At 34.9% G+C, this 23,618-nt stretch overlaps 4 protein-coding genes across 5 annotated transcripts; all 4 read left to right on the top strand.

The window, feature by feature from the left end:
* The first annotated feature begins 1,301 nt into the window (after positions 1-1,301).
* Positions 1,302-5,440, top strand: LOC132286724 (uncharacterized). Its single transcript, XM_059789099.1, has 5 exons — positions 1,302-1,355; positions 2,878-3,079; positions 3,182-3,222; positions 4,499-4,649; positions 4,736-5,440. Exons 1-5 carry the CDS (start codon positions 1,302-1,304, stop codon positions 5,245-5,247), a joined length of 960 nt encoding a protein of 319 aa, XP_059645082.1. The 3' UTR covers positions 5,248-5,440.
* Positions 5,441-6,634: 1,194 nt separating this feature from the next.
* Positions 6,635-11,502, top strand: LOC132284047 (uncharacterized). The gene is made up of 4 exons (XM_059786106.1): positions 6,635-7,081; positions 7,871-8,101; positions 10,523-10,673; positions 10,756-11,502. The coding sequence occupies exons 1-4, from the start codon at positions 6,776-6,778 to the stop codon at positions 11,163-11,165; spliced, it is 1,098 nt and encodes a 365-aa protein (XP_059642089.1). The 5' UTR covers positions 6,635-6,775; the 3' UTR covers positions 11,166-11,502.
* Positions 11,503-12,345: 843 nt separating this feature from the next.
* On the top strand, positions 12,346-19,160 carry LOC132285079 (transcription termination factor MTERF4, chloroplastic). The gene is made up of 7 exons (XM_059787246.1): positions 12,346-13,240; positions 13,688-13,825; positions 13,935-14,180; positions 15,422-15,535; positions 15,933-16,115; positions 18,059-18,276; positions 18,744-19,160. The coding sequence occupies exons 1-7, from the start codon at positions 12,599-12,601 to the stop codon at positions 19,081-19,083; spliced, it is 1,881 nt and encodes a 626-aa protein (XP_059643229.1). The 5' UTR covers positions 12,346-12,598; the 3' UTR covers positions 19,084-19,160.
* Positions 19,161-19,849: 689 nt separating this feature from the next.
* Positions 19,850-22,979, top strand: LOC132285080 (uncharacterized). 2 transcript variants are annotated; one of them, XM_059787247.1, is made up of 4 exons: positions 19,850-20,073; positions 20,420-20,599; positions 21,806-21,906; positions 22,088-22,979. In XM_059787247.1, the coding sequence occupies exons 2-4, from the start codon at positions 20,502-20,504 to the stop codon at positions 22,618-22,620; spliced, it is 732 nt and encodes a 243-aa protein (XP_059643230.1). In that variant the 5' UTR covers positions 19,850-20,073; positions 20,420-20,501; the 3' UTR covers positions 22,621-22,979. The 2 variants fall into 2 exon arrangements, with proteins under 2 accessions (XP_059643230.1, XP_059643231.1); XM_059787248.1 differs by lacking the exon at positions 19,850-20,073 and having other exon boundaries at positions 20,222-20,599.
* The last annotated feature ends 639 nt before the right edge of the window (positions 22,980-23,618 follow it).

The following is a 23,618-nucleotide window of genomic DNA, read 5'->3' as shown; positions in this document are numbered from 1 at the left end:
TTACAATTTTTTTTTTTTTTCCTGAGTTATATTGTTTTATTTTATTTGTAGGAAGTTATGTAATGCACTTTATATATGTATTATTATTGTTTTTTAATATATATATATATATTTCAAATCTTGTATCTAAATCGGAGCAAACAATTATAGCAGTTAGTATTATAGTTATTGAAAATAAAATTGTTGGAAAAAAAAAATAATAAAAAAATTTATTTTATTATTTTAAAAATAATAATATAATAAAGTGTACAATGAAAAAATGAGTGCACAATAAGAACGTAGAGCCTTCAAAATAAGTGTATAATCAATTATTAACGTAATTGTACATTTTATATAAAATTAATGACGTAACTATACACTTTATTTAATGTGTGGAATGGAAAACAACCCGAGCGCTGGGTTGCTCTTATTTGTGTCAAATATGGCGTGATCGGTGTGTGACACGACAGATCAATAAAGCAAACACAATAGTGAGCTTGACTCAAGGAATGATATAGTGTATAGACTGGAGTGTTCCTATTCCAAATAAAACGTATGGATAAAATAATTATCAAATTTGTTCCGAGATGGAGTGATTTAGGAATGAGCTTGGTTTCTCACTCAAAAAAAAAATATTTTTCGAAAATTCAGAAATCAGTATATTACTTTTAGATAAAACATGACTTTTTTTTAAATGAGTTTTTTTTTTAAACCAAACAGATTTTTTTTTATTACCACTTTTTGTTTTCTCAAAAACTATTTTCAAAAAATTGAATCAAACATTCCTATAATATCCTAGTTATATAATTTAAATAGTAACTAAATACAATTTTAAACATCTTCATAATAGAAAAAATATCATAAAAATTATGGGAAAAAAACAAATAAAACGTTTAAATTATATATATTTATAAAATTTATCAGATAGGTTCATTCAGGGTAGGTGAGTTTTGAATCTCATTTTAAAATTAATTCTCACTAATTAAATAAACATTTTATTTTTATTTTTTATGTTTTATGTTTTATTTATTAGAAACAGAGTGAGCAAGGATAGACCTAAATCTAGGCCCACCCACATGGGCCACAAAAAGCAAGGCAGGCAACGTGGGGTTACTGAAATTTGAAGAGTGTTGGCTGCTTACATGGACAACTGTAGGCTACGTGCCCCCTCCTCTCCGACCCAACCGCCATTTTCTCTCATTCGGTAGCATCTCTCCTCCCTTCATATATATACACACACACACACAAACACACACACACACACACACATTATATTTGTATATATATAATATATATCCAAAGAAGAAAGGTCAAAGGAAGATATGGGACAAGGAGAGGAAGTCAAGATCAAAAGCGAACCCCACGTTGAGATTCAGGTCTCTCTCTCTTTGAAGTCGTCTTCATTAATTTGGTTTTATTCTATTATCTACAATTTCTGTTTTCTTCTTCTTCAGTTTGAAAGGTGTATAAAATTAGTACTAAGTTACATGGACTGAAACATTTCTGATATGTTATGATCAATAAAAAATAAACGAAAATGGATTAATTAATTGGAGAGGGTAATTTCTTTGACTATAATCATTCGTCTCTGCTATATATCTATACCATCATATATATATATATATATATATATATATATATATATATATATCTTGGACAACCCTTATTATAGAATAATATTACTATAATATATAGGGTATGTACTTTTAACCAAACACTTCAATTATATAATACCCTAATATCAAATTTGTATTTGTTACATGTATTATAGTTCTGACATGATACTAAATTTTGTTCCTTTATAACAACAATTTCTATATTTAAATATGCTCCATAATAATATGATATAGGTATTCACAATAGACTTAGATGCTGTTTTGATAAAACTAAAAATTAAGATCCCAGGTTTTAAGTGATAATGAATTATTTAACCATCTAGGGCAGACAGAGTGTGACGTTTAATATTTAAATTTTCTATAACACGGCTTGCAGGTGCGACCTCTGTGTTATTTCAATTTTAGTTATTAGGATTGATACTAATACCATGTTAACAAGCATATACGCTAGAAGCTTAAGATATTAGAGATAATGTGACTTTTAATATTTAAATCTTTGAAACTACGATTTAGATTTAAGTATTGAATTGGGTTATCGAACAACACAAATTTTACTTTTAAATACAAGCTTCCAATCATGGTATTCAATCGGGGTCCAGAACATGAGATATTCTTCTTCTTTGCTTGAAATAATATATGCTTCTTATTTATCAAATAATAATAATAATAATAATAATAATAATAATATATACTTCTTATCCTTGTATATTTGTTCGACAGAATATGTCATCTGTTAATTCTATCTAGGATCTGAAAATTCAATGGAACGTTGTATCCCTACAATGCCTTATGCATATTGTGATCTTTTATAACACTAAAGTTTCTGACTTCCATTGCTATGAATTGAAGGCTTATTCAGAAACTAATCTCATCTTGTTTAGCATTTTGCTTTATTATATCTCCCCTTTTTGTGCTTTTCCGATATATACTCAATTGTCATTTCAATATTTTTATTCATATTTTTATAAGTTGAATGCAAATTATTATTTAACATCCTCTAATTACTATTAATTTTTCATACTAAATCATAAGTTATTAATTCACATTTTAAGAAAACAGATTTTGAAAATTAAGAGGCCCGCGTTTCCCGTGATCTTCAGCCCCCGAGAACAAATACATTGTTCCTCTTAATTATAGATATATATTTAGTTCATTATTTCTTTCTTGATCGATCCTTGCATATTTGGAACCAGATAATTAATGTACAATGCTAATTATCTATATATATATATATATATATACATGTGGGATGAATGTGGTTGCCATGTATATATTCTTGTAGGAAAGAGGAGAGATATTCTTCTTTTACAGGCCTAAAGTTAACAACGAAGAAGTTCATGGCCCTGATGACGTTCAACATTTGTATATCGTTCTCCGGCCAGAATCCGGAGAAAAGCCGGTTGAAGAAAAACCGGATGCAAAATCTGGCAAGGAAGGTGCCAAAAAGAAAAGGCAATCGGCTGGGGACGAAAGTGGTGGCTCTGGCAAGGAAGGTGCCAAAGAGAAAAAGCAATCGGCTGGGGATGAAAGTGGTGGCTCTGGCAAGGAAGGTGCCAAAAAGAAAAAGAAATCGGCTGGGGATGAAGGCGGTGGCTCTGGCAAGAATGAAGGTGGACACGGTAGACAGGTGCCCGACACTTCCTTGCATGGTTAATTTTTCTCACTACTTCATACCATATGATGCACAAAAACATGTTTGTATATGGAACTGTTACACCATCTTGCAAAATTAATGAGTGAGCACTCATGCTTGTACATACTAATATCATACTCAATTCTCTTTGTCCTCTGGAACTTGTATATTACTCTGTTTTATTGACACATAAAGTTCATTATATGAGAATAAATTTTAATATTCAAAAGATCACTGAAATGTATTTTTTTTTTTGACACTGCATGCTAGATCTTCTTGCTAAGGTAAGCGCATTTTTCTATTCTTTCTGGTATTTAGAAATTTCATATTAGAATAGAAGGTCTTACCATTCACAAACCTATTTTGTGCTATTGAACATCCATCTGTTTCACTACATGCTTTTAAATCCACAAGGAAATAACTACACAAAGAAGTAGACTAGAAGCTAGTACAGACATATCGTTCTCAAAATTAATGCCAAATTCACTCGAAATTCCACCGAATGGATATGAATCAAAAGTCACCCTTAATTACTTAATTAAGCAGTGACTTCCCGAGTAATTAAGGAGAGAGAACATAAATAAGACTACCTACGTCCCATAATAGTTGTTCAATTCAAAAACTTTGACTCACTACTATTTTTTTTTTTTTCGAGTCATTTGAGATCATTTTTAGTCGTATTCATTTTTTATACTAATATACTACTTATATCCCATATTAGATGTCTATTTTGGTAACTTTGACTCGCAAAAATTATAATTCAAAGTTTTTGATGCGGACAACTAATATGGGACGGAGGGAGTATTTCTTTAGTGATGAAATTTTTTCTTTAAGGTCAAAGTTTCAACTTTATTACAATATTGGTAAATTTTGATTGGATCAAGTTCGTTTTGGCCTGTCTGAACGACACCAAGAAAAGAAGGAGAAAAAAAAAACAAAGGCAGAAATTAATTTATAAGCAGCAGATCAGATTAATTTCAAATTTTGTTGAGTTTTGCTTTGTCAAACTCTGCTGCAATATATTCTGTACACTCTGTCTGTATCATTAACAGGTAGTTATATTATCAAGATCATCTAATGCACATTACTGTCACTTGTCGCCCATTCCCATTTTAGTAATTTAAGGTAGGAGATGCGAGGCTTGCAAGTATTACTTGTTTTGATGTCCATGCTGCTTTAATAAAACATGGGAGTATTTATAACATATACTTCAAGCTTGTTTCAATGTTATTATGTTCTTCTTGATGTTAGCGTAACTTGTACATTGCAGAAAGTAAATATCCAGAAGCAACCCTTGTTGCGGCTTATTGTTATGGGGCGCAAAAGCCTTCCAGACCCAAACAAGAAAAGCCAACCTTACTGGGGTTTCATGGAGTTGGTCACAACTAAAATTGAAGATGTGAAGGATGCTCTTAAAGGAGGTATGGACCTGTATCTAGAGGCAACTTTTCTGTTTGTTCTGTTTAACGTACATGAAATGAATGGAAATTAACGTCTCACATTTCAGAGGAATATGAAACTAAAACAAGAGGTCGTCGACACAAACCTCCTGCCAGAGCTCTAGGAGAAGGCATTTATCGCATCCTGAGGCATACAGGCAAGAAAATGCACACCCATTTAGTTTACAAGCTCGAGTTGCCACCACCAGAAGAGAAGAACGAGCCTCAGGAGTTGTTCAACATTGAACGCGAGGGCTCATTTGTGATACAAATAAAGAATCCGGAGCAGCCTGGCGGTTCCCATTTCCCAGGACTTCAAAACAAGCGCAGGGCCTCTTTTCCTGCCCATCTGCAAGGGCTGTTTGGGCATCGACGCTACGCTCCAGCTGATCCACCGGACTTTCTGAACTACGAAGGATGCGAATTCTTGCTCATATCGGCTTCAGATGACATAGGAGAGGAACTGGGGTTGGAGGTCAAGACTGAATGTGAGCAGCCGGAGCCATCTTGTTCGGATTTAGTGAAAACATTTGGAGAGACTGCCTCTCCCGCTCCCCTTTTCGAAGGCACTTGGGCTTGAACAGAATCGTCCAAAGGTACTGCAGTTGCCGTGTGGATCTCATCATGTACCTATGTAGGTTGTATGTCTTTTGAATGTATTATAGTAGTGTAGATGTGCGTGTTGTGCAGGATTTACATCCTGTTTGTAGGTCTATGCCATAGTTTTGGATACCTTGTGGATCTTGAATGTACATTTTATGTAATCATGCGTAGCATGGACTGCATCTTTTGAATGTATATTTTGTAAAATCGTGTGTAGGATGGACTACATCTTTTTGGCAATATTTGGTAGGTTCCAATTGGGATAAAAGTGGTAAAGAGGGTCCGAGGCTGCATTATTAAGGTTCGTAGACTGATCTCCAAGAGTTCAGATTACACCATTTGAGGTGTTGGTAGACTAATCTCTAGAGTTCGGATTACATCATTATAGCTTGTAAGAAACAGATGATGGAGTACCGATTTGGTAGTTTGAAATCGGAGAAAATTAGGTGAAATAGGAGAAAAAAATTTAGTTATGTTTATGAGCGGGATTTGGAAGTAGAAGAAATTTTGTTCAAAATTTGCAATATTTTTTTTTTTAAAATTTTAAATTCAAGGTACCGATTTAATAATGCAAAATAAATTTATTTCAATTTAAAATTTAAATAAATACATTCATTTCAATTTACAATTTTAAATGATTTCAATTTACAATTTTAAATGCTGATCCGGTATTCTAAATGAAATTTAAATTTAAATAAATACATTCATTTTAATTTAAAATTTAAAATGCTGATTATGTATTCTAAATGAAATATAGCTCTTAAGAAGGCGGAAATACATCTCTTGAAAGTGGAAAATTTAATAAATATTTATTTAATTTTCTAAAAAACAGTTGTTAAAACTTTACTATAAAATATAATTTATAATTTTCTAAAAATATGTCTTTTTTTAATCTTAAAAAATAATGTTTGGTTTGTTATTCTAAAATAATTCTCAAAAATTGAGAAAATTAAAAATTATAAAAGACAATTCTTTAAAAATAAACTTTTTTATAACTCAAAATTTTTTTTTTTCTTAATTGGGACTCACGCACACTACCAAGCTTCGTTAAGGTTCAAAGTTTTGACCTTCGTTTAAGGAGTAGAAATCTTATACTGTTAGGCCACAAGCCTCATAACTTAAATTTCAAAAAAATAGTTTGTAAAAAATAAAAATCAAAGCAAGTGTTTGTACAATTTTGTAATTTTTAATTCTCTAAAAATAAAAAATTATTTTCTAAATGACAAAATAAAGCAAACCCTAATATTCACGCTGTCAGTAAAACAGTTTCTTGTACTTCTTTTTTATTTTCGAAAAAATAAAAATTTATTCTCGAAAATAGAATAAACAGCCCAATTTTTTTAATAAAATAAAATAAAAAACCATGTGAGTAATGGCTGCTCTGTTGTCACTTGTCAGGCTACGAGCAGATGTACTACTACCGAGAGTTCCACCGTCACTCTCTCCCCCACTCAGGACAAGGGTTTTATTTAGGTTTTGAGGAGCGTTTTGCGTATAGCTAAGAAATGTATAGCTGTTACACAAACAAATTGCTTCAAATTCAAAGAAGTTTCACGATAATTTCGCCATCCAATCATCATCATCATCATCATCATCATCATCATCATCATCATCATCGTAGCCTCTTCAACTTCACCACTTCAAAATCTCATTATAAAAATCACAATCTTTCATTCAATTGCAAGTTCCCTCTAAAAATCTCACAACAAGAAGTACTCTGCCCCCGTCACTATTATCATCATCGCCTGTTTCAAGCGCCACAAGGACACCAATCCAACACCAGAACAGGCCAACCCATCATTCAGATTCAGGTCTCTCTCTCTCTTTCTCTCTTTCTCTCTCTCTTTCTCACACACACACAGAAGTGTTCTTCATTAATTTGGTTTCATTCTATAATTTCACTTTTCCTCTTGTTCAACTTGAAAGGTATATAAAATCTGAAACATTTCTGATATGTTCTGATGAAGGAAAATCCAAAAATGGATTATAAGTATTCACAGTAGAATTAATTTTTTAGATTACACAGGTTTTACTTTTACTTTTAAATTCAAGCATTCAATCATGGTATACTTGCACTGTTGCACAAGATATTCTTTTTCTTTTCTTAAACTAGTATATACTTCTTATATTTGTATATTTGTTGGACAACAAATGTCATTTGTTAATTATATATAGATTCTGAAAATTCAATCAAACGTTGTATTCCCACAATGCATTATGCATATTGTAATCCTTTTTAACACATTAAAGGTTCTAATTTCCATTGTTATGAAGGGCAGGGTTATTCGGAAATTAATATCTTTGTGCTTTTCCCATGTATATATTTACTTAATTGTCATTTTAATGTTTTTTATTCAAATTTTTATAAGTTGAATGCAAATTATTATTTAACATCCTCTAATTAGTATAAAATGTTCATACTAAATCATAAGTCAAAAGCTATTAATTAATTCAATATTTCAGGAGAATAGATGTTCAAAAATTAAGAGACACAGATAATTCATCCTCTGCATATTTGGAACCAGATAATTAATTTTCAATGGTGATCTCTATATACATGTGGGATGAATGTGGCTGTAATATTGTATATATTCTTGTAGGAAAGAGGAGAGATATTCCTTTTTTACAGGCCCAAAATTAACAAAGAAGTTCACAGTGCTGATGACGTTGAACGGTTGTATGTTGTTCTCCGGCCCAGAGCCGGAGAAAGGCCAGTTGAAATAAAACAGGACCCAGAATCCGGGAAGGAAGGTGCCAAAAAGAAATTGGCTGGAAGTGAAAGCAGTGCCGGCTCTGGCAAGAATGGAAGTGAAGGCGGACACGGTAGTCAGGTGCCCTACACTTTCTTGCATGGTTAACTTTCCTCACTGGCTCATAATGTCTAAACAAAAAAATTGTACCAGCTAATGCACAATACTGTCCCTTATCGAACATTTTTTTTTTCGGTAATTAAGTAATTCTCATAAATGAAAGAGGAGGTACAAAAAAAGGAGGGTATTCCTCCGCCCAAACATTACAGAACTGGGCAAGAAAGAGAAAAAAACAAATGTCCACTATTGTAGCCCATAGAACCCAACTAAAGGCCCAAGCCATGACTAATCCCACGGTTGAAAAAAAAAAAACCTTCCTTCAGCACACATGTATGTATCTACCTTCAAACACATCCTCGGGTGGGATGAACCAACAAATCCAAAGTATCAACACTACTGGGGTATGGTTGAGGTTGGTTGAGCGGTCGGAGGTGGTGGTATATGTGGTGGAGGGTGTGCGTGGTGGGTGGTTGTGAAATGGAAGAAAGGATTTGAGTGGGTAAGTTCATAAAAGGATGATGGGAGATTCCAATCTGCCGCAATTTCTTCTGCAAATGGGCATTCAAATTTCTTGACTGAGAATAGCTTCATTCTGATTGTATTGATCACTGAATTCATTGTTTGGACTGGAGGTAATGAAATATTGTTGAAAATTCTATTGTTTCGCTCCTTCCAAATATGATAAACATAGCTAGCCAATGTTAGCTTCCATACCATGACCCTGCTTCTCTTTAGCTTTTGCTTCCAATTCGAGGATGCCCAAATTAGGAAATCCAAGAGTTAGGGTGTGTGCAGAACCCACATTTGTGTTGTAACCCAGCCCAAACTATCTTTGAATAATCACAGTGGTGGAACAAATGATCATGGTTCTCAGTAGCTTTTAAACAAAGGATGCACACATTGGGTTGCTTTGTGTAGAGAAGTGCAGGTTTATCTTGGGTAAGTAGCTTCTCTTGAATTGCTAGCCAAAGGCAGAAAGAATGCTTTGGAATGGCATGTTTAAACCAGATGAGTTTATGCCAATGGGTAGGTGGGATTGGTTGGGTAATGGCTAGGAGTGTATATTTAAGGGAATATGTCTTGTTGGGGGATGGAGTCCACTGGATGGTATCATTAGAATTGAGGTTGGGGAATGATAGGTTTCTGATATTACAATGTGGCGAGACAATATTTGAAATGTGTCTAGGCCATGACCACTGGGAGTTGGTGACTAATGATGATACTTTCATGGATTTGTTGATTAACCAGCCCTGTCTATGATTGGAGTTAGCAAATACCTGATAGAGGGGATCACACGGAAGCCAATTGTCAAAGAAAACCATTGTTGATGAGCCATTGTTGATGATGTGTTTGACAAAAGGTTGAGCGAAATTTCTATTCTGCAGCAGCTTTCTCCAGAACCAGGAGCTATCATTTGGTATAGGTATGTCCTAAATGCTCCTCTTTTTTACCAGATGTTTGAGTGTCCATTCTTTCCAAATTCCTGTTATGTCATTGGAGCACAGAGTCCATATATGTCTTAATATTGAAGCCTTGTTCCAAAGTTGTATATCATAGATTCCCAGTCCTCCTGCATGTTTGGGACTGCACACATGCTCCTATTCTACCTTTGCTCTATACTTGTTCATTGCTTTGCCTGACTATAAGAATCTTTGCATTATTTGGTTCATCTTGTCATACACTTTAGCTGGTAAAATCAGAAGGTTTGTCCAGTAAATATGCATGCTGAAGAGTGTGGCTTGTATCAACTGTAACCTTCCTGTAAATGTCAGTGCTCTTGCAGTCCAACTAGTTACTCTAGAAAGCATGCTATCAATAATGGATTAGCAATCATTTGCTGTGAGTCTAGTAGAGATCAGTGGTAGACCAAGGTATTTGACTAGTAATTCTGCACAGGGAAACTGGAAGATGTTGCAAATGGTATTCTTGGTCTGTGGTGGAGTTCCACTAAAAAACAAGTTGCTTTTGTTGGGGTTAGGGGTGAGGCCAGAAAGGTTAGAGAAAGTATCAATGGCTAATTTGAGTGACTGTGCAGAGACCAAACCATGGCAAAACATGAGTATGTCATCTGCAAAGGTTATATGAGATATTAGGGTTGCTTTACATCTCCAATGATATGTAAAGAGTGGTTCATTGCTTGTGATTAGGTTGGTGACACTTGAGAACACATCCATTGCCAGTACAAACAGATATGGTGGTAGGGGATCCCCCTGTCTTAGTCCTTTAATGCTGTTAAAGAAACCACACAGTTCACCATTAATACAAACAAAAAAAGACGCAGTGGATATAATCTATGGCAAGTGATGCAGGACTTGCTAGTGTTACTTTCTTTGATTAATGTCTGCTCTACTAGTGAATCGGAGTATTTAACATATACTACAAGTTTGCTTCAATGATAATATGTCCTTCTCAATGTTATTATAACTTCCTTGAACAATATAGGAAGTAAATATCAAGAAGCAACCCTTGTTCCGGTTTATTGTTATGGGGCGAAAAAGCTTTTCACGTCCAAGCAAGAAAAGCCGCACTTACTGGGGTTTTGTGGAGATGGTTACAACAAAAATTAAAGATGTGAAGGCTGCTCTTAAAGGAGGTATGGACCTGTTTCTAGAGGCAACTTAAGTTGTTCTATTAACATACATGATATGAATGGAAATTAATGTCTCACATTGCAGAGGAATATGATACTTCAACAAAAGGACATCAACACAAACCTCCTGCCAGAGCTATAGGAGAAGGCGTTTATGGCATCCTGAGGCATACACACAAGAAAATGCACTCCCATTTAATTTACAAGCTCGAAATCCCACCAGAAAAGGAGGAGAATGAGCTTCAGGACTCGCATAACATTGAACGCGAAGGCTCATTTGTGATACAAATAAAGAATCCAGATCAACCTGGCAGTTCCCAGTTCAGAGGACTTCAAAACAAGCGCAAGGCCCTTTTTCCTGCCCATCTACAAGCCCAGTTTGGGCAACGACGTTACTGTCCAGCTGATCCACCAGACTTTCTGAACTACGAAGGATGTGAATTCTTGCTCATAGCGGCTTCCATATCGTCTTCAGATGACATAGAACAAGAGTAGTGAAGGTGAATAGCACTTGGGTTTCAACATAATCATCCAAAGGTAATGCAGTTGGCGTGTCTCATCATGTATATATGTAGCTTTGAATGTATTATACCATGTAGATATGTATGTAATGTGTGTTGTTGATATGTATTAAGGTGTTGGTGAACTGATCTCTATGAGCAGTTTCAGCCATTCTGGAATGTGTGAATGTTTTTTGGGGAAGTGATTGTATAAATGTTAGAAAAGGCACATGGTATCAATTTGAACAAAAGAATCATGAGAACCTTCTGTCCAAGCTTAAGTAAATGTGGTGTCTTTGGTTGTTAATGAGGAGCCTATGGTGCTTTACTGATTTATGTTCCTCAGAATTTCTTCCTACAAAGCTGTGGCTTCTGAAGCACCTTTAGATATTCAGATCTCTTGTAGGACTTTTCAAATATGAGAATTAAGCATTTTGATGTTTGCCCAACTATTTGTCATAATATAAGAGCATCATGTATGGAGACTCATTTTGACCATCCCCATTTGTGAATATAGAGAGTGAAAGAGAAGACGGGGCTAGCAAGCTTGCTAAAAAAATTTGTGCAGGCGGTCATGAGGTGAGCCTCTAGGCTCTAGCGTTTTGACTTATCTGTGTGACTCTCTCGTCAAACAAGACTTTGACTCACTACAAAACAATGAATCGAATACTTTAATAAAATTATTACTCGTTTTCGTTTCATTTTAGTTGTTTATTTTTATTTTTTTATTTGTCCCACGGTAATTGTTCTATTTCAAAATTTTGTAATCCTAATTTACTCTCATTACCTTAAAAAGGATAAACGTTATTTGTGGATCACATCAATTCAAAACAAAGGGTAAATTTAAAAATTCATTAATAAGAAAATATTAAAAATAAATTTCTTAAAAAGTCAACTTTCAAACATGAACATTTAAAATGAAAAAAAAAAAAAATTTATATGGACGATGTGGACAAGAAAAAGTAGTATGTCTAGCGCTGGTGACATGCAACGAATTTACATTCAATATATATATCTATATATATATATATATATATGAAACACACCTAGGAATATATTATATGATACTGAAATATTCTAACACCCATTCAGCACACTAAGTTGAACATTAAGAACTATAATATCAATTCAACACATGCAGTTGCCGAATTGTTCAATGCCTGTGCGTAATTATTGCATTGTTGGTTTATAGTATTATACCAAGAAATACATTCTTTTTTTTTTCTTTTCTGTTTTTTTTTTTTTTTCCACAAAAATAAATAAATAAAAATTATAAAAGCACACTCAGGACAAGAGGGTTATATTGGCAATATTGCCCTTTTTTAGGCTTTTGGGGGCAGGGTATGGTATACAAGACAGGACAGTCTAGCAAGAATTTGCAAGGGTTTTGGGTGATGGTTGGCTTACAGGCAGAGACGCAGAGAAGAAATGTATAGCAGCAGCGTAGTCTGTTACAACAACAACAAGTTGCTTCAAATTCAAAGAAATTTCACAATAATTTCACTATTCAATACTCATCCTCATCATCGTAACCTCTTCCTCTTCACCAATCCAAACTCTCATAATAATAATAATAGCAATATTTCATTCAATTGCAACAAATTCCCTCTCAAAATCTCACTCCAAAAAAATCTCTCCTTCAATCACCATCATCATCGCCTGCTTCAAGCATCCTCTGTCGGACAATCGTCATCTTCATCAAAGGAAGAAGAACAAGCGAGAGAAGCAGTTTCAGAGATTCTTCAAGAATTTGGGGTTTCCAAGGATGATTCGCTGAATATAGCTTTGAATTCCCCCAAATATGTAGAGATGTTGATTGACAGCGTTCGCCAGTTGGATGAGCTCTCCCTGTCCTTGTGGGATTCATGGAATAGCAGCCAACAACAACAACAAGGAGCTGTTGAGGAGGGGCTCTCATTCAAAGAGAAGGTGTATCGTGTAGCCAAGGACAAAGGGGATAATGGGTCACTTCCCTTCTTGGAGAGCCTGGGACTTTCTCTCTCTTCTGCCTCCCAAGTCGCCCGCTACGTCTCCTCCCACTCCCACACACTCCCTGAACTCATTCGCAGGGTAAGATTGAGAAGAAACACAAGCACAATTCAAATTACACACATTGGTGTTTGTCAAAATGCTTATAAGAAACTCAAAAATTGCTGGTTTTACTTTGTATGTACTTTTAACTTATGACCTCAGTCCCAGAGTAAGATTGAGAAGAAACACGAGAACAATTCAAATTGCATACATTGGTGTTTGTCAAAATGCTTATAAGAAACTCAAAAATTGTTGCTTTTACTTTGCATTTGCTTTTAACTTTTGACCTCATTCCCAGGGTAAGATTGAGAAGACACACAAGCACAATTCAAATTATATACATGGGTGTTTCTCAAAATGCTTCTAAGTGACTCAAAATTGCTGCTTTTACATTGCATTTGCTTTTAACATATGTCATGCTTTTTTTTTCTTTTTTCTCTCACTTGGCTGGCCTAGTATTGTTGCTTATTTTGCATTTGCTTCTAGGTTAAGTATGTGAAGGAAATGTTCTTTTCTGACAGTGATGATAAAGGGTTTCTGGGGAAGAATGCCCGCCGTATGATGATGCACCTTTCAATTCCCATTGATGAGGATGTGCAACAAACATTATCATTTTTTGAGAAGGTTTGTAGGCCTCGCTAAATTTCTGGTGATTTTGGCAAATGAAATTTATATGCTCTTCTGTACGTTTTAAGATTATGTTTGAAGTGTTCTTGGCTGCTCTATGCTGTAGATTGAAGCTAAACGTGGGGGTTTGGATATGTTGGGTTCCAAAGATGCCTCCTTTCGCTACCTCATTGAATCATTTCCACGTCTTCTTTTTTTACCAATAGAATTGCATATGAAGCAAATGGTTGGATATCTTGAAGATATTGGAGTGAGCAAAGGATGCATGAGAGAAATTCTTCTATTGTTTCCACCCGTTATTTTCTACAACATAGAGAAGGACTTTAAACCAAGAATGCAGGTTTTTGAGAAGGTATCATCACGTATCTTTAATACTAACTGCCCTTTATTTTCTTAAACTCACCCTCTAAGATGTATGTTTTCATCGACTTATTATGATAATAAAGACGTGCAATTAATGTTGAAATTTGAATCGTCTTTAGATGTTCTTTCCAATGAAAAATGGGTTTTCTAATCTTGAAACAGAATGGCTTAGGAAAGTGAAAGATTTATATTCCCCTGGTTTAAGCACAGTGTTTAACAAATTGAGTTTAATTGGTGTCCTAAAACATTTAAGGTGGCCTATTTAGACTAAAAAGAATCTTTTATGGTTTGGCTAATGAAATAAGTTGATGAATTATTTCGGTAAAAAAATAAGGATATGAGTTGGTTTTCTAATCAAAATGGTTATTCAGAAGTAGGCGAACATACCAAGTGACTAGTTAAACCAAGACACAGATTCAGAAAATTGAACAAGAAAGTAGCCAATTCATTACTTTTTCGGTTTTCCTGTAAGTTTTTTATAATTATTTAGAAGAAATTTGTAAAGTATTTCTTTACATTATGAATTTTGTACATGAAATTTTTCTCGAGACATGAATTTGTTGAAGGTAATTAGAGAAATTACTATTTGTACAAGTTTCTGAGTACTCATTGCGAGTTTGAGGTTGAAGAATGTATAAATAAACCTTGACTAGTTGAATGTCAACACTTGCTTCTTAACCATGCTCAAATATGGTCTGGGCTTTAGCAATACTCTTGTAAAAGGTACACTTAATGGAATCCTTTAATAATTTCTTCGAATAGGTAAAGGAACAACTGGAATGGCAATTGTCCTCTTAATTGTTTTCAGTAGCCCAGCCATAGCTAAGAAATAGATATCACTAGCTCCATGAAAGCGATGTGTCCTCAGCACATGGAGGGAAAAAAAGATGTTTGTGCGTTACAGATGATGTTGGTGTTGAGGTTTTGATTTCTCAACTACCTGGAGGTAGTGGTCCTGGGCAATATTTAGCCATGTAACACCCATATGCCTTAGAATGGACAAGATTGTTGCATTTTCTCTTTGAATCCACAGTGGTAGTGGTATAATTATAAGGTATCATTTCTGTTATGATTGGAGTTTATATAACTCACTTGTTTCTTATCTCAAAATAAATACATTTATGTTTTTTAATGTGTCTACATTGGATTTGCTCATATTCATGTTTTAATGTGGACATGGACATTGTTCCTTCTTATGATTTTTGCATTTGTCCGCATTTTTTTCTTCAGGTAGGTGCAGAAGATGAAGATTTTGGAAGGATGTTGCTCAAGTATCCATGGATTATGTCTACTGGTATTCAAGGAAATTTCAAGGAAATCCTTTCTTTCTTTGATATGGAGAAGGTACCAGATCCTAAACAACATAATTGCATGCTTGGATAAGTTTTACTGTATATACGCTCCACACATCATGCCTGACAAAATTGCTTGGTTGGGATCAGAAAATGACTTAATTAATTTCCGTCCCCTTTCCCTTTAAGCAGTGGGGTTGAGATCTCAGGCACCACCACTATTGTTTCTTGCTTCCATGTCACTGTTTCTTTTTCTTTCTCCTTTCCTTCTTTCATATTTTCTCCTTTTCTTTCCAGGGGCCATGGCACTTATAGTGTCTTGAGTTCCTCTCTATTAATGTGTCAATTTAAAAATCTGGCTCTTTCTATCTGCAATTCATCAACAGGAAGTGAAGGCTTATTGTTACATTATATTAGAGACGCTAAGAAATTATAATTATTCATGGCAGGTACCTAAAGCTAGCGTTGAGCATGCAATAAAAAGTTGGCCCCATCTTTTGGGTTGTTCAATAAGCAAGTTGAAGTTGATGGTTAAACAGTTTGATGACTTGGGTGTTAGAAGCAAGAAGTTAGGTCAGGTCATTGCTAAAAGTCCTCAGCTATTACTTCGAAAACCTCAAGAATTTCTGCAGGTTGGTGATTTATTAATTTTTACCTTTGGCTATCTTATTTTGTAGGTGCAACGGTATTTTCTTATAGTTTAGTGACAGTTACAAGATGACTTTATTTCCTTGTTAAAAGACAGTGACGTCAGTGTGCTAACTGCTAAGTTCATTTTCATACTTGGACAATTGTAACCTTTCTAACAATGTAAGACTCCCATTCATCTATCCATGATTCATAATATCACTCAATATATGTGCCCTCTCCATTCGCACCCCAACAAACACACGCACAAATTATGTGTTCAGTGTTGCTTTCTACGATTATGATCGGAAAAAAATAGTGATTAATAAATTTAGGCATTAGTGAGAGATGTAGGTATGTATTAATTCAAGTTTCCTGGATGTTTTTGGGGTTTTCGTTTGTAACTGTTCATGTTTACTGCGGCTGCTCCTGACATATAATCTGTTGAACAGTTTTTCCGTAATGTGTTTACAAGATATATATAAATTGTATAGAAATTTTAATGCCTTATGCTGGTGATATAGTACTTCACGTTTGTGTTCAGGATGTGTATTGCCATGGTAAATGATTTTTTGATACTCCACTCCAATGACATGGGGGATAATTTCTGTATGACTGAAGCAATTTTCTTAAATTTATAGTGTCTAATTGAGAATAGACTTTATTCTAATATTAAGCTGTTGTTTTAATTTTATTTTTATTTTCTCTGTTTTGTGGGTTTGGGGGGGGGGGGGGGGGGGGGGGGGGGGGGGGGTTGGGGGGTTGGTTGAACTGCAGTCAATTAGTGGAGAAAAATAATTATTTCAGACAAACCATCATAAAGAAGAAGTTGAGGTTTGAAGAAAGAAAGGATACAACCAAACTCCGGAACAAGTGGATTTCATTTAAGAGAGGTTTGTGTATTGTCAGTTCTCTTTAGTGCTCCTTCCTAGTTTCCCCAAACAACCTGGCTTAGAGGCAGAACTTTTATCTAGTTTACACGGACTTGGTCAAGTTGGCCGGATTTGAGGTATTACTCAAGCTCGGCTTTAGTGAAGCTCATCTGTGTTCAGACTCAGCTCTGTACAGTTTCACCAAGCTCACGCCAGCTCAAGTGTAGTAAGATGATTGTTTTGACAAAAGAGGGCAAAGTGATATAGATCTCTGTTCAAACAGAATTATAGTTATGAAAAAAAAAAAAAAAAAAAAAAAAAATGCGCATAGGAGGAGGATAAATGTGATTGTTCAAAGATGAAATTTTTAACTATAGGAGTTGAAACCTGATAATGGAAGAAATAGCGACCAAAGTGTAATGTATCCTTTCTATTGTTCATGACTTGTGGCAAATTAGGATTTAAACTTCTTGATATGTGATCAGATAAACAGGGAAAAAAGGAAAAAGGGAAGTGAAGAAATGCTGAAGAAGCAGACTCACCACTTTGTTAAAAAAAGAAAAAATAAATAAAGAGAGCAAGGAATTTATCTTATACCTGAAACTTCAAGACACAATTGCAATATTCACTTTCTAGATTCTTTATTTCCAAATACTAAGGCATCTACAAGTGTTCAGATGCAGTAGTCTTCGACTTAATGTGTGGGCTAAATTGAAGTTTGAGCTTAGATTATTTAGAACACACCTCTTTTTCTTGATAAATTCATTTAAATAATGAGCTTAAAGGCAAGCTTGAGCTAGGCTCATCTTTCTCACAAACAAGCCAAGCATGAGCTCAAAATGAGTCGAGCCTGAGTGCTAGCGAACAATTTGGATTGTTTGTAGTCCTAATTATAGCATGCTTGACATGGCTTAGCATCACTTAATTTAGTAGATCATTGTACTGCCAGAACAAATTAATATCTGTAGAAAACATCATTAACTGACAACTTGTTCTGCTCTTCCTTTGTTGCAGCACTGTATATATGTATCTGTTCCCTGCAAATCGTATTATAAGTCTTTATTGGCTATGTGCAGGTGGTTTCTTTTTTCAAAGATTTGGGACTTGATGAGGAAACTATTGGTAGGATACTTTGTCGCTGTCCTGAAATCTTTGCCACAAGCATTGAGAAAACTCTTAAGAAGAAGCTTGATTTCCTTTCTGGTATTGGTGTCTCTAAGAATCATCTTCCTCGCGTTATCAGGAAATACCCAGAGCTTTTTGTGTGTGATGTTAACAGAGCCTTGCTTCCTCGGTAATGTTCTTACATCTCAAGTTTATAATGTCAATAAATTCACAGCTTAGTTTGAAATTTAGTTGCCCTCCAAAGGCATAAAATGAGGGTTTGTCGAACACAATTTCATTTCACAAAACTGAACCGGTCTAATGTGACTTATCTGATAATTTGAGAATCAGTATTGGCAAACTCTGTAAGAATCATTGGTCTTCTCCGCAAACCTGTGGTCACAGGTCATGAGAGTGAAAGATTGTGCCTTGCCACTTAATTCATGTTGTGTGATAGATCTGGATCAGGTGTAAAACTGCCCTACTTCGCCAAATACACCTTGAATTGAGTGGCAAGATGACGGAAACAATGTTACAAAGAACAAATTTTACAGGGCTTCACTCACATGCACACACAATGATAAACAGCATAAGGCGGAAATGCAGAAGTTATGAGAACATCGCTCATATTTTAACTTATCTGGTTTATATTGGCAGAATTAAGTTCTTATTGAAGGCCGGGCTTAGAAAGAGGGATGTGGCGTTCATGATCGGCAGGTTCTCTCCATTACTAGGGTACAGCATTGAAGAGGTTTTGAGACCAAAGTTAGAATTCCTAGTGAACACCATGGAAAAACCGCTGCTTGATGTAGTTGACTATCCAAGGTATTTCAGTTACTCGTTGGAGAAGAAGATAAAACCGAGATACTGGGTGCTTAAGGGTCGGAATGTGGAATGCAGCTTGAAAGATATGTTGGCCAAGAATGATGACGAATTTGCTACTGAGTTTATGGGTCTTGGAAGGATGCTTGTTCCTCCTACCCCCTCTCCTGAATGACTTACAGTATTTTGTTCAGTACTTGTATATATTGTAGTGGCTCCTTTTTATTGATAAAATCAAGTTCTTTCTTACAAGCACTATTCTTCTTTTTTTTCATTTTTTGTTTTCGATTACTTTAATGATCGTCATGATTGCATAGCACCTGCAATAGACAGGAAAGAAAAAACAGGTCTTGTGTTTTTTTCTTTTTCTTTTTAAAGATAAAAATGGTATATAGTAAATGTTAGATACATATAATTACTCGCAAATCACACATATCATTTGAACTCGACAATCGAATTCACGAAACTCGACAATTGAACTCAATATATTCAAGTTTACGACTTGCTCCTTGAGACTCCTTAACCACTGGCCACCTGTGCGGGTTAATTATTTTGTTAGTTGTTTAGTTTAGTTTTGTTAAACATATTGATCAATCAATGGTAGTTATACAGCTTTCAGTGAATATGCAAAGTGATTTAGTAATGCAAAAAAATAAAAAGGATTACACAAAGGAGTAACCCCACCCGATGGAAGAAAAAAAAAATAAAGGAACAGAAATTATTCTTTTGGAATAAAAAATATTAAAAAATAATAATTTTAATAAAACAGATAGGAACTAAAATTCATTTGAAAAAGAAACAAAAGAAGTAGTAATTTCCCTTCGCAATGCTTCTGGTATATTATTTGGGCCGGCTGATTATTTTTTTGGGTTTTACAAAAAGCCCATTTATAAAGCTATTAGATCAGAATCAGATGACTTGCCAGGAAGGTTCGACGCACCGTCAGATCAAAACCGTGATAGGTGGTGCCACAATTCGGACGATCAGGATATACCCTTTCGCCTTAGTAGTATACAATTCACCATACTGGAGTACAGTATTTTAAAATGACCCAACCGTTTAAACCGTTTCTCATCTTTCTCTCTCATGACAGAAAAATAAATTCGAAAAAAGCCCTAGTTTTACTATTCTTGTCTTCGTCAATAATTGCAGCCTTTTGTTATAGGTCAGGATTCAACAATTAATTCCATCTTCATTTCCTATTTTTGATTCTTTATGCATGATTTCTTCAATTGTTTTGACTTCTCTCTCTATTTATGCCTCAACATATGTATAGGCTGAATTCGATATGCATAATATATATATATATATATATATATATATATATATATATACAGGATTGATAAATTAGAAGATCAATCGATTGATTACTTGTTCATTCATCTTTATTATGTGGAAATCCAATGACACAAGGGAAATTTGACTTTATCTACTCAAAAATCAATAATATTTATATCAAGTATGAAAAAAAAAAAAAAAAAAAAACCCTAATTCTTATCCCTTGATCACAGTGCAATCGGGCTGGAGTTGGTGCCATTGATCGTTGTTTGTGACTTCTTGGATGGAATGTAATATTCGTGGAGTTGTTCGGTAATGGGGACTGTCGTGAGTAAAGCTGCCAACGGCATTGGAGGGCTTCTTGGGAATGCCTTTGTAGCTCCATTTAAAACCATTTTTGGCAGATCTTGCGAGTAATAACAATCTTATCCTTTTTCTTTCATTATATATGTATTCACACTTTTTCATGTCATGCCATGGCTTTTCTTAACTGATCTTAATGCACCATTTTTATGTTTAATTAATTGATTGAACTTGCACAGTAGCGAGGGTGTAATTCATGTTTTTCTATTTATATTTTTATTTATGTTTACATTTCCATTAGCTTGATGCATATCATTCATGGTTGGTTACGCTTGTTGGCTGCAGTATTTGATCCTGTGTATAATGGAAAAATAAATCTGAGTACTTTGAAATATGATCACTTCTGGTCAGACATTATGAATGACAAAATCTCCAAACTAGCAATATTTTTCAATTACGCAGAGGAACAAATGTTGGAGTTAGGACATTCTTGCATGCCTTTGTCAATGCTTTATAGTTACAATTTAAGATATTTATTGTAATTATTCAAAAAAGATGAACGAAGCGGGAAATGGGATTGAAAGAGATGAACTGACATCTTTGTAAACTTTTTTACTTCCCGGTCGAGTGTATCTAGTAACCTGGTTCAAGACGTCTTCCCTCTTAGGCATTCCTAGTCATTCATGGCCATTTCTAGTCAGTAATGTTATTTGTTCCATTAAATGTCAAAATGTTGAGACTTACACAAGTATTTTAACAGTGTCAATTTTGGTGAAAGACCGATTTCATCTTACTCTAGCATTGGGGATTGCGGGTTCTGGATAGTCTTTCTTTATCTTTAGGATCGGATCTTATGTCAAAGCATTTTCTTAACTAGAATTCGGATGCAGTAGATTGTGATCGAGGATTGATGATAACTGTAGCACTTCCATTTTGTGAGATACGAATTTTGTGGTTGGCAAATTTCGGTGTCAAAACGTGTCTGATTGAGTAGGATGTTGTCTACAATATACTCCTGCAAGTCTGCAACCATTTATATGCTTGTTTACGATAGTTTTCCAATTTTAGTAAAAAGAACTGTCTGGAACAAGATTTAAATTGTTGTAGTTGAAATTGATGCCTAGCCTCTTATCTTATAATTAGGTATTCTTAATTCTCACAAGTCGCCCTGATTTTGTTGCTCTAGTTCTTAAAATGCGTAGGCATCTAGTACTAGAACCTTGCTTTTCTGGTGCTGTCATAAATTTGATTACTCTGATCGACGACCGAGTACTGACCAAGGTTTGGAAATGTCTACGGCGTGGATGATTCTGCAGGGACATCTGTTCAGGAACATGGGATGTAACTTGTTTTATCGAGCATATATGTATTGGAGATCTGGTGAAACTATTGATGGTTTTCGGACTTTGCTGCATAAGTAATTCTCTTCTTTCTTAATAGTTTTTGAATTGGTTGAAACTGTACATTGCAACCAAGAGCTACTAGTTTTCAATAAAATCAAATTAGGTTAGATGTTGTGCAAGATTGTTGCTATAAAGTAATAAAATTTAGTTTATTAATGACTGATTTCTTATTTCTTATTTCTTCTACATGTCCAGTTTTAATGTTCTTCTATCTTATGTTCGAGTTGGGGATATGCCAATGCATAGGAAAAAGCCTTTTTAAGATGTGTTGGGCTTCTTGCAAAGTATACTGGACGGCATTGGAAGATATCACTTGTTTCCTGTGGTACAAGCTAAAGAATGTCAAGAGGGTAAATCGCCGGCGCCAACGACAACGCAGGCGCCTTTTTCAAGATATTGAATTAGGGCATAGTTCAAGTGATGAAAGTGAGTTGTTAGATGTTGATCGGAGTTCAAGTGTCATTAGAAAACGGAAGTTGGTTAAAGAGAGAAGAAATGATAGGACGCGGAGCTCTCTCTACCCTTTAAGGCAAGGATCTAAAGATGGACGCGGACATCAAAGTCGTCGTCATCATCGCCACCGCCACCGCCACCGCCACCACCGTGCAAGGTTGAAGTCTACAGAAGGGTCTGTTGGAGGACTAAAAAACTCCAGACAGGTTCAAATAAGGAGGTTGAGCAAACTGCAAAGAGAAGCTGCGTCTTTCAAAAGGAGAAGGCTCGAGTGATCATTTTATAGCTGTAGCTAGTTATCTGAATTCATTCGTGTGCATTGAGCATTTTGTCATGAAATAGTGAAGTTCTCTGTTCTGAAACTTGTGCCATGGATTACGGTAAGAAATTTGATTGTATCCCTATTTTCAGTGCACTAACATGTGTAAGTGTAACCTTATATGAATGGGAATATTCTGTGATATAGATTTCAGTTCTTTTGACCATTTTGCTTTAACTTCAACTTTCTATACAGATTGATATTTTTATTTTTATTTTTTTGACACCATGATGTTGTCATGTTGATGGATATCTAAATATGAACCATCCCATCTAGTGGCTAAAAACTTTGATATTGAGCTCTACAAAATTTCAGATCGACATTCATCAATATAAAACATAAACAGAATAGGGTTGGCCCTGGGCATTGACGGCCCAGGTGGCGGCTTAAGGCCTCTCAAAACTTTGGGAATCTCGAAGCCATGCCCTGAAAGTCATGCAATTGCTGGCTAGGGTTTAGAAATGTTGCCATTAATGGTTCCATACCGAACATATCCAGACTTTCTCTTGCAAGTTAACTGCATGATTGGATATTACATGGAATGTCTCAAGTTGCCAAAAAATGCTACTCTTATAGCCATTCCTTTTTCCTGTGAACACTTGCATTACAGAACTCTGAGTTTAGGAATCCAAAGAAATTAATTTTTTTCTTATTCATTCTTTTGTAATTTCTATTTACAAAACAAGGCTTCGTGGATTATATATGGATATCATTTTATAGAAACTAAACTTTTTTTTAAAGATGAAAGGAAAAAAAAAAAATGGTGATAGAACTGCAAGAGCTCTAGTTTCCAAAAAGTAAAAGATGAAATGCAGCTAATTAATCATTTTCCACAAAATGTTAATTGCATTTTTATAAAGTTGATGTAGTCCACCAAGGTCTGGTCTTGCTAAATAACATTGTTGACATAGTGGGATGCTTAGCTTGCCGATAATGGAGGTACTCCTACCATCT

Source organism: Cornus florida, unplaced genomic scaffold, assembly GCF_030987335.1.
Source record: "Cornus florida cultivar Cherokee Brave unplaced genomic scaffold, ASM3098733v1 CherokeeBrave_3.0.0_Hap2_Chr11, whole genome shotgun sequence".
Classification (NCBI taxonomy): domain Eukaryota; kingdom Viridiplantae; phylum Streptophyta; class Magnoliopsida; order Cornales; family Cornaceae; genus Cornus; species Cornus florida.
The sequence above is the reverse complement of the archived record's forward strand: the minus strand, read 5'-3'. Positions and strand labels throughout refer to the sequence as shown.

What these genes read in the sequence shown, in the direction of transcription:
- LOC132286724 (XM_059789099.1), top strand. Translation starts at nt 1,302, where the DNA reads ATGGGACAAGGAGAGGAAGTCAAGATCAAAAGCGAACCCCACGTTGAG. An exon ending in AACCCCACGTTGAGATTCAG is followed by an intron (nt 1,356 to 2,877) that starts GTCTCTCTCTCT and finishes ATATTCTTGTAG; the next exon opens with GAAAGAGGAGAGATATTCTT. An exon ending in GGACGAAAGTGGTGGCTCTG is followed by an intron (nt 3,080 to 3,181) that starts GCAAGGAAGGTG and finishes CTGGGGATGAAG; the next exon opens with GCGGTGGCTCTGGCAAGAAT.
- LOC132284047 (XM_059786106.1), top strand. Translation starts at nt 6,776, where the DNA reads ATGTATAGCTGTTACACAAACAAATTGCTTCAAATTCAAAGAAGTTTC. An exon ending in AACCCATCATTCAGATTCAG is followed by an intron (nt 7,082 to 7,870) that starts GTCTCTCTCTCT and finishes ATATTCTTGTAG; the next exon opens with GAAAGAGGAGAGATATTCCT. An exon ending in AAGGCGGACACGGTAGTCAG is followed by an intron (nt 8,102 to 10,522) that starts GTGCCCTACACT and finishes TGAACAATATAG; the next exon opens with GAAGTAAATATCAAGAAGCA.
- LOC132285079 (XM_059787246.1), top strand. Translation starts at nt 12,599, where the DNA reads ATGTATAGCAGCAGCGTAGTCTGTTACAACAACAACAAGTTGCTTCAA. An exon ending in TCCCTGAACTCATTCGCAGG is followed by an intron (nt 13,241 to 13,687) that starts GTAAGATTGAGA and finishes ATTTGCTTCTAG; the next exon opens with GTTAAGTATGTGAAGGAAAT. An exon ending in AACAGAGCCTTGCTTCCTCG is followed by an intron (nt 18,277 to 18,743) that starts GTAATGTTCTTA and finishes TTATATTGGCAG; the next exon opens with AATTAAGTTCTTATTGAAGG.
- LOC132285080 (XM_059787247.1), top strand. Translation starts at nt 20,502, where the DNA reads ATGGGGACTGTCGTGAGTAAAGCTGCCAACGGCATTGGAGGGCTTCTT. An exon ending in ATTTTTGGCAGATCTTGCGA is followed by an intron (nt 20,600 to 21,805) that starts GTAATAACAATC and finishes ATGATTCTGCAG; the next exon opens with GGACATCTGTTCAGGAACAT. An exon ending in TTTCGGACTTTGCTGCATAA is followed by an intron (nt 21,907 to 22,087) that starts GTAATTCTCTTC and finishes CTACATGTCCAG; the next exon opens with TTTTAATGTTCTTCTATCTT.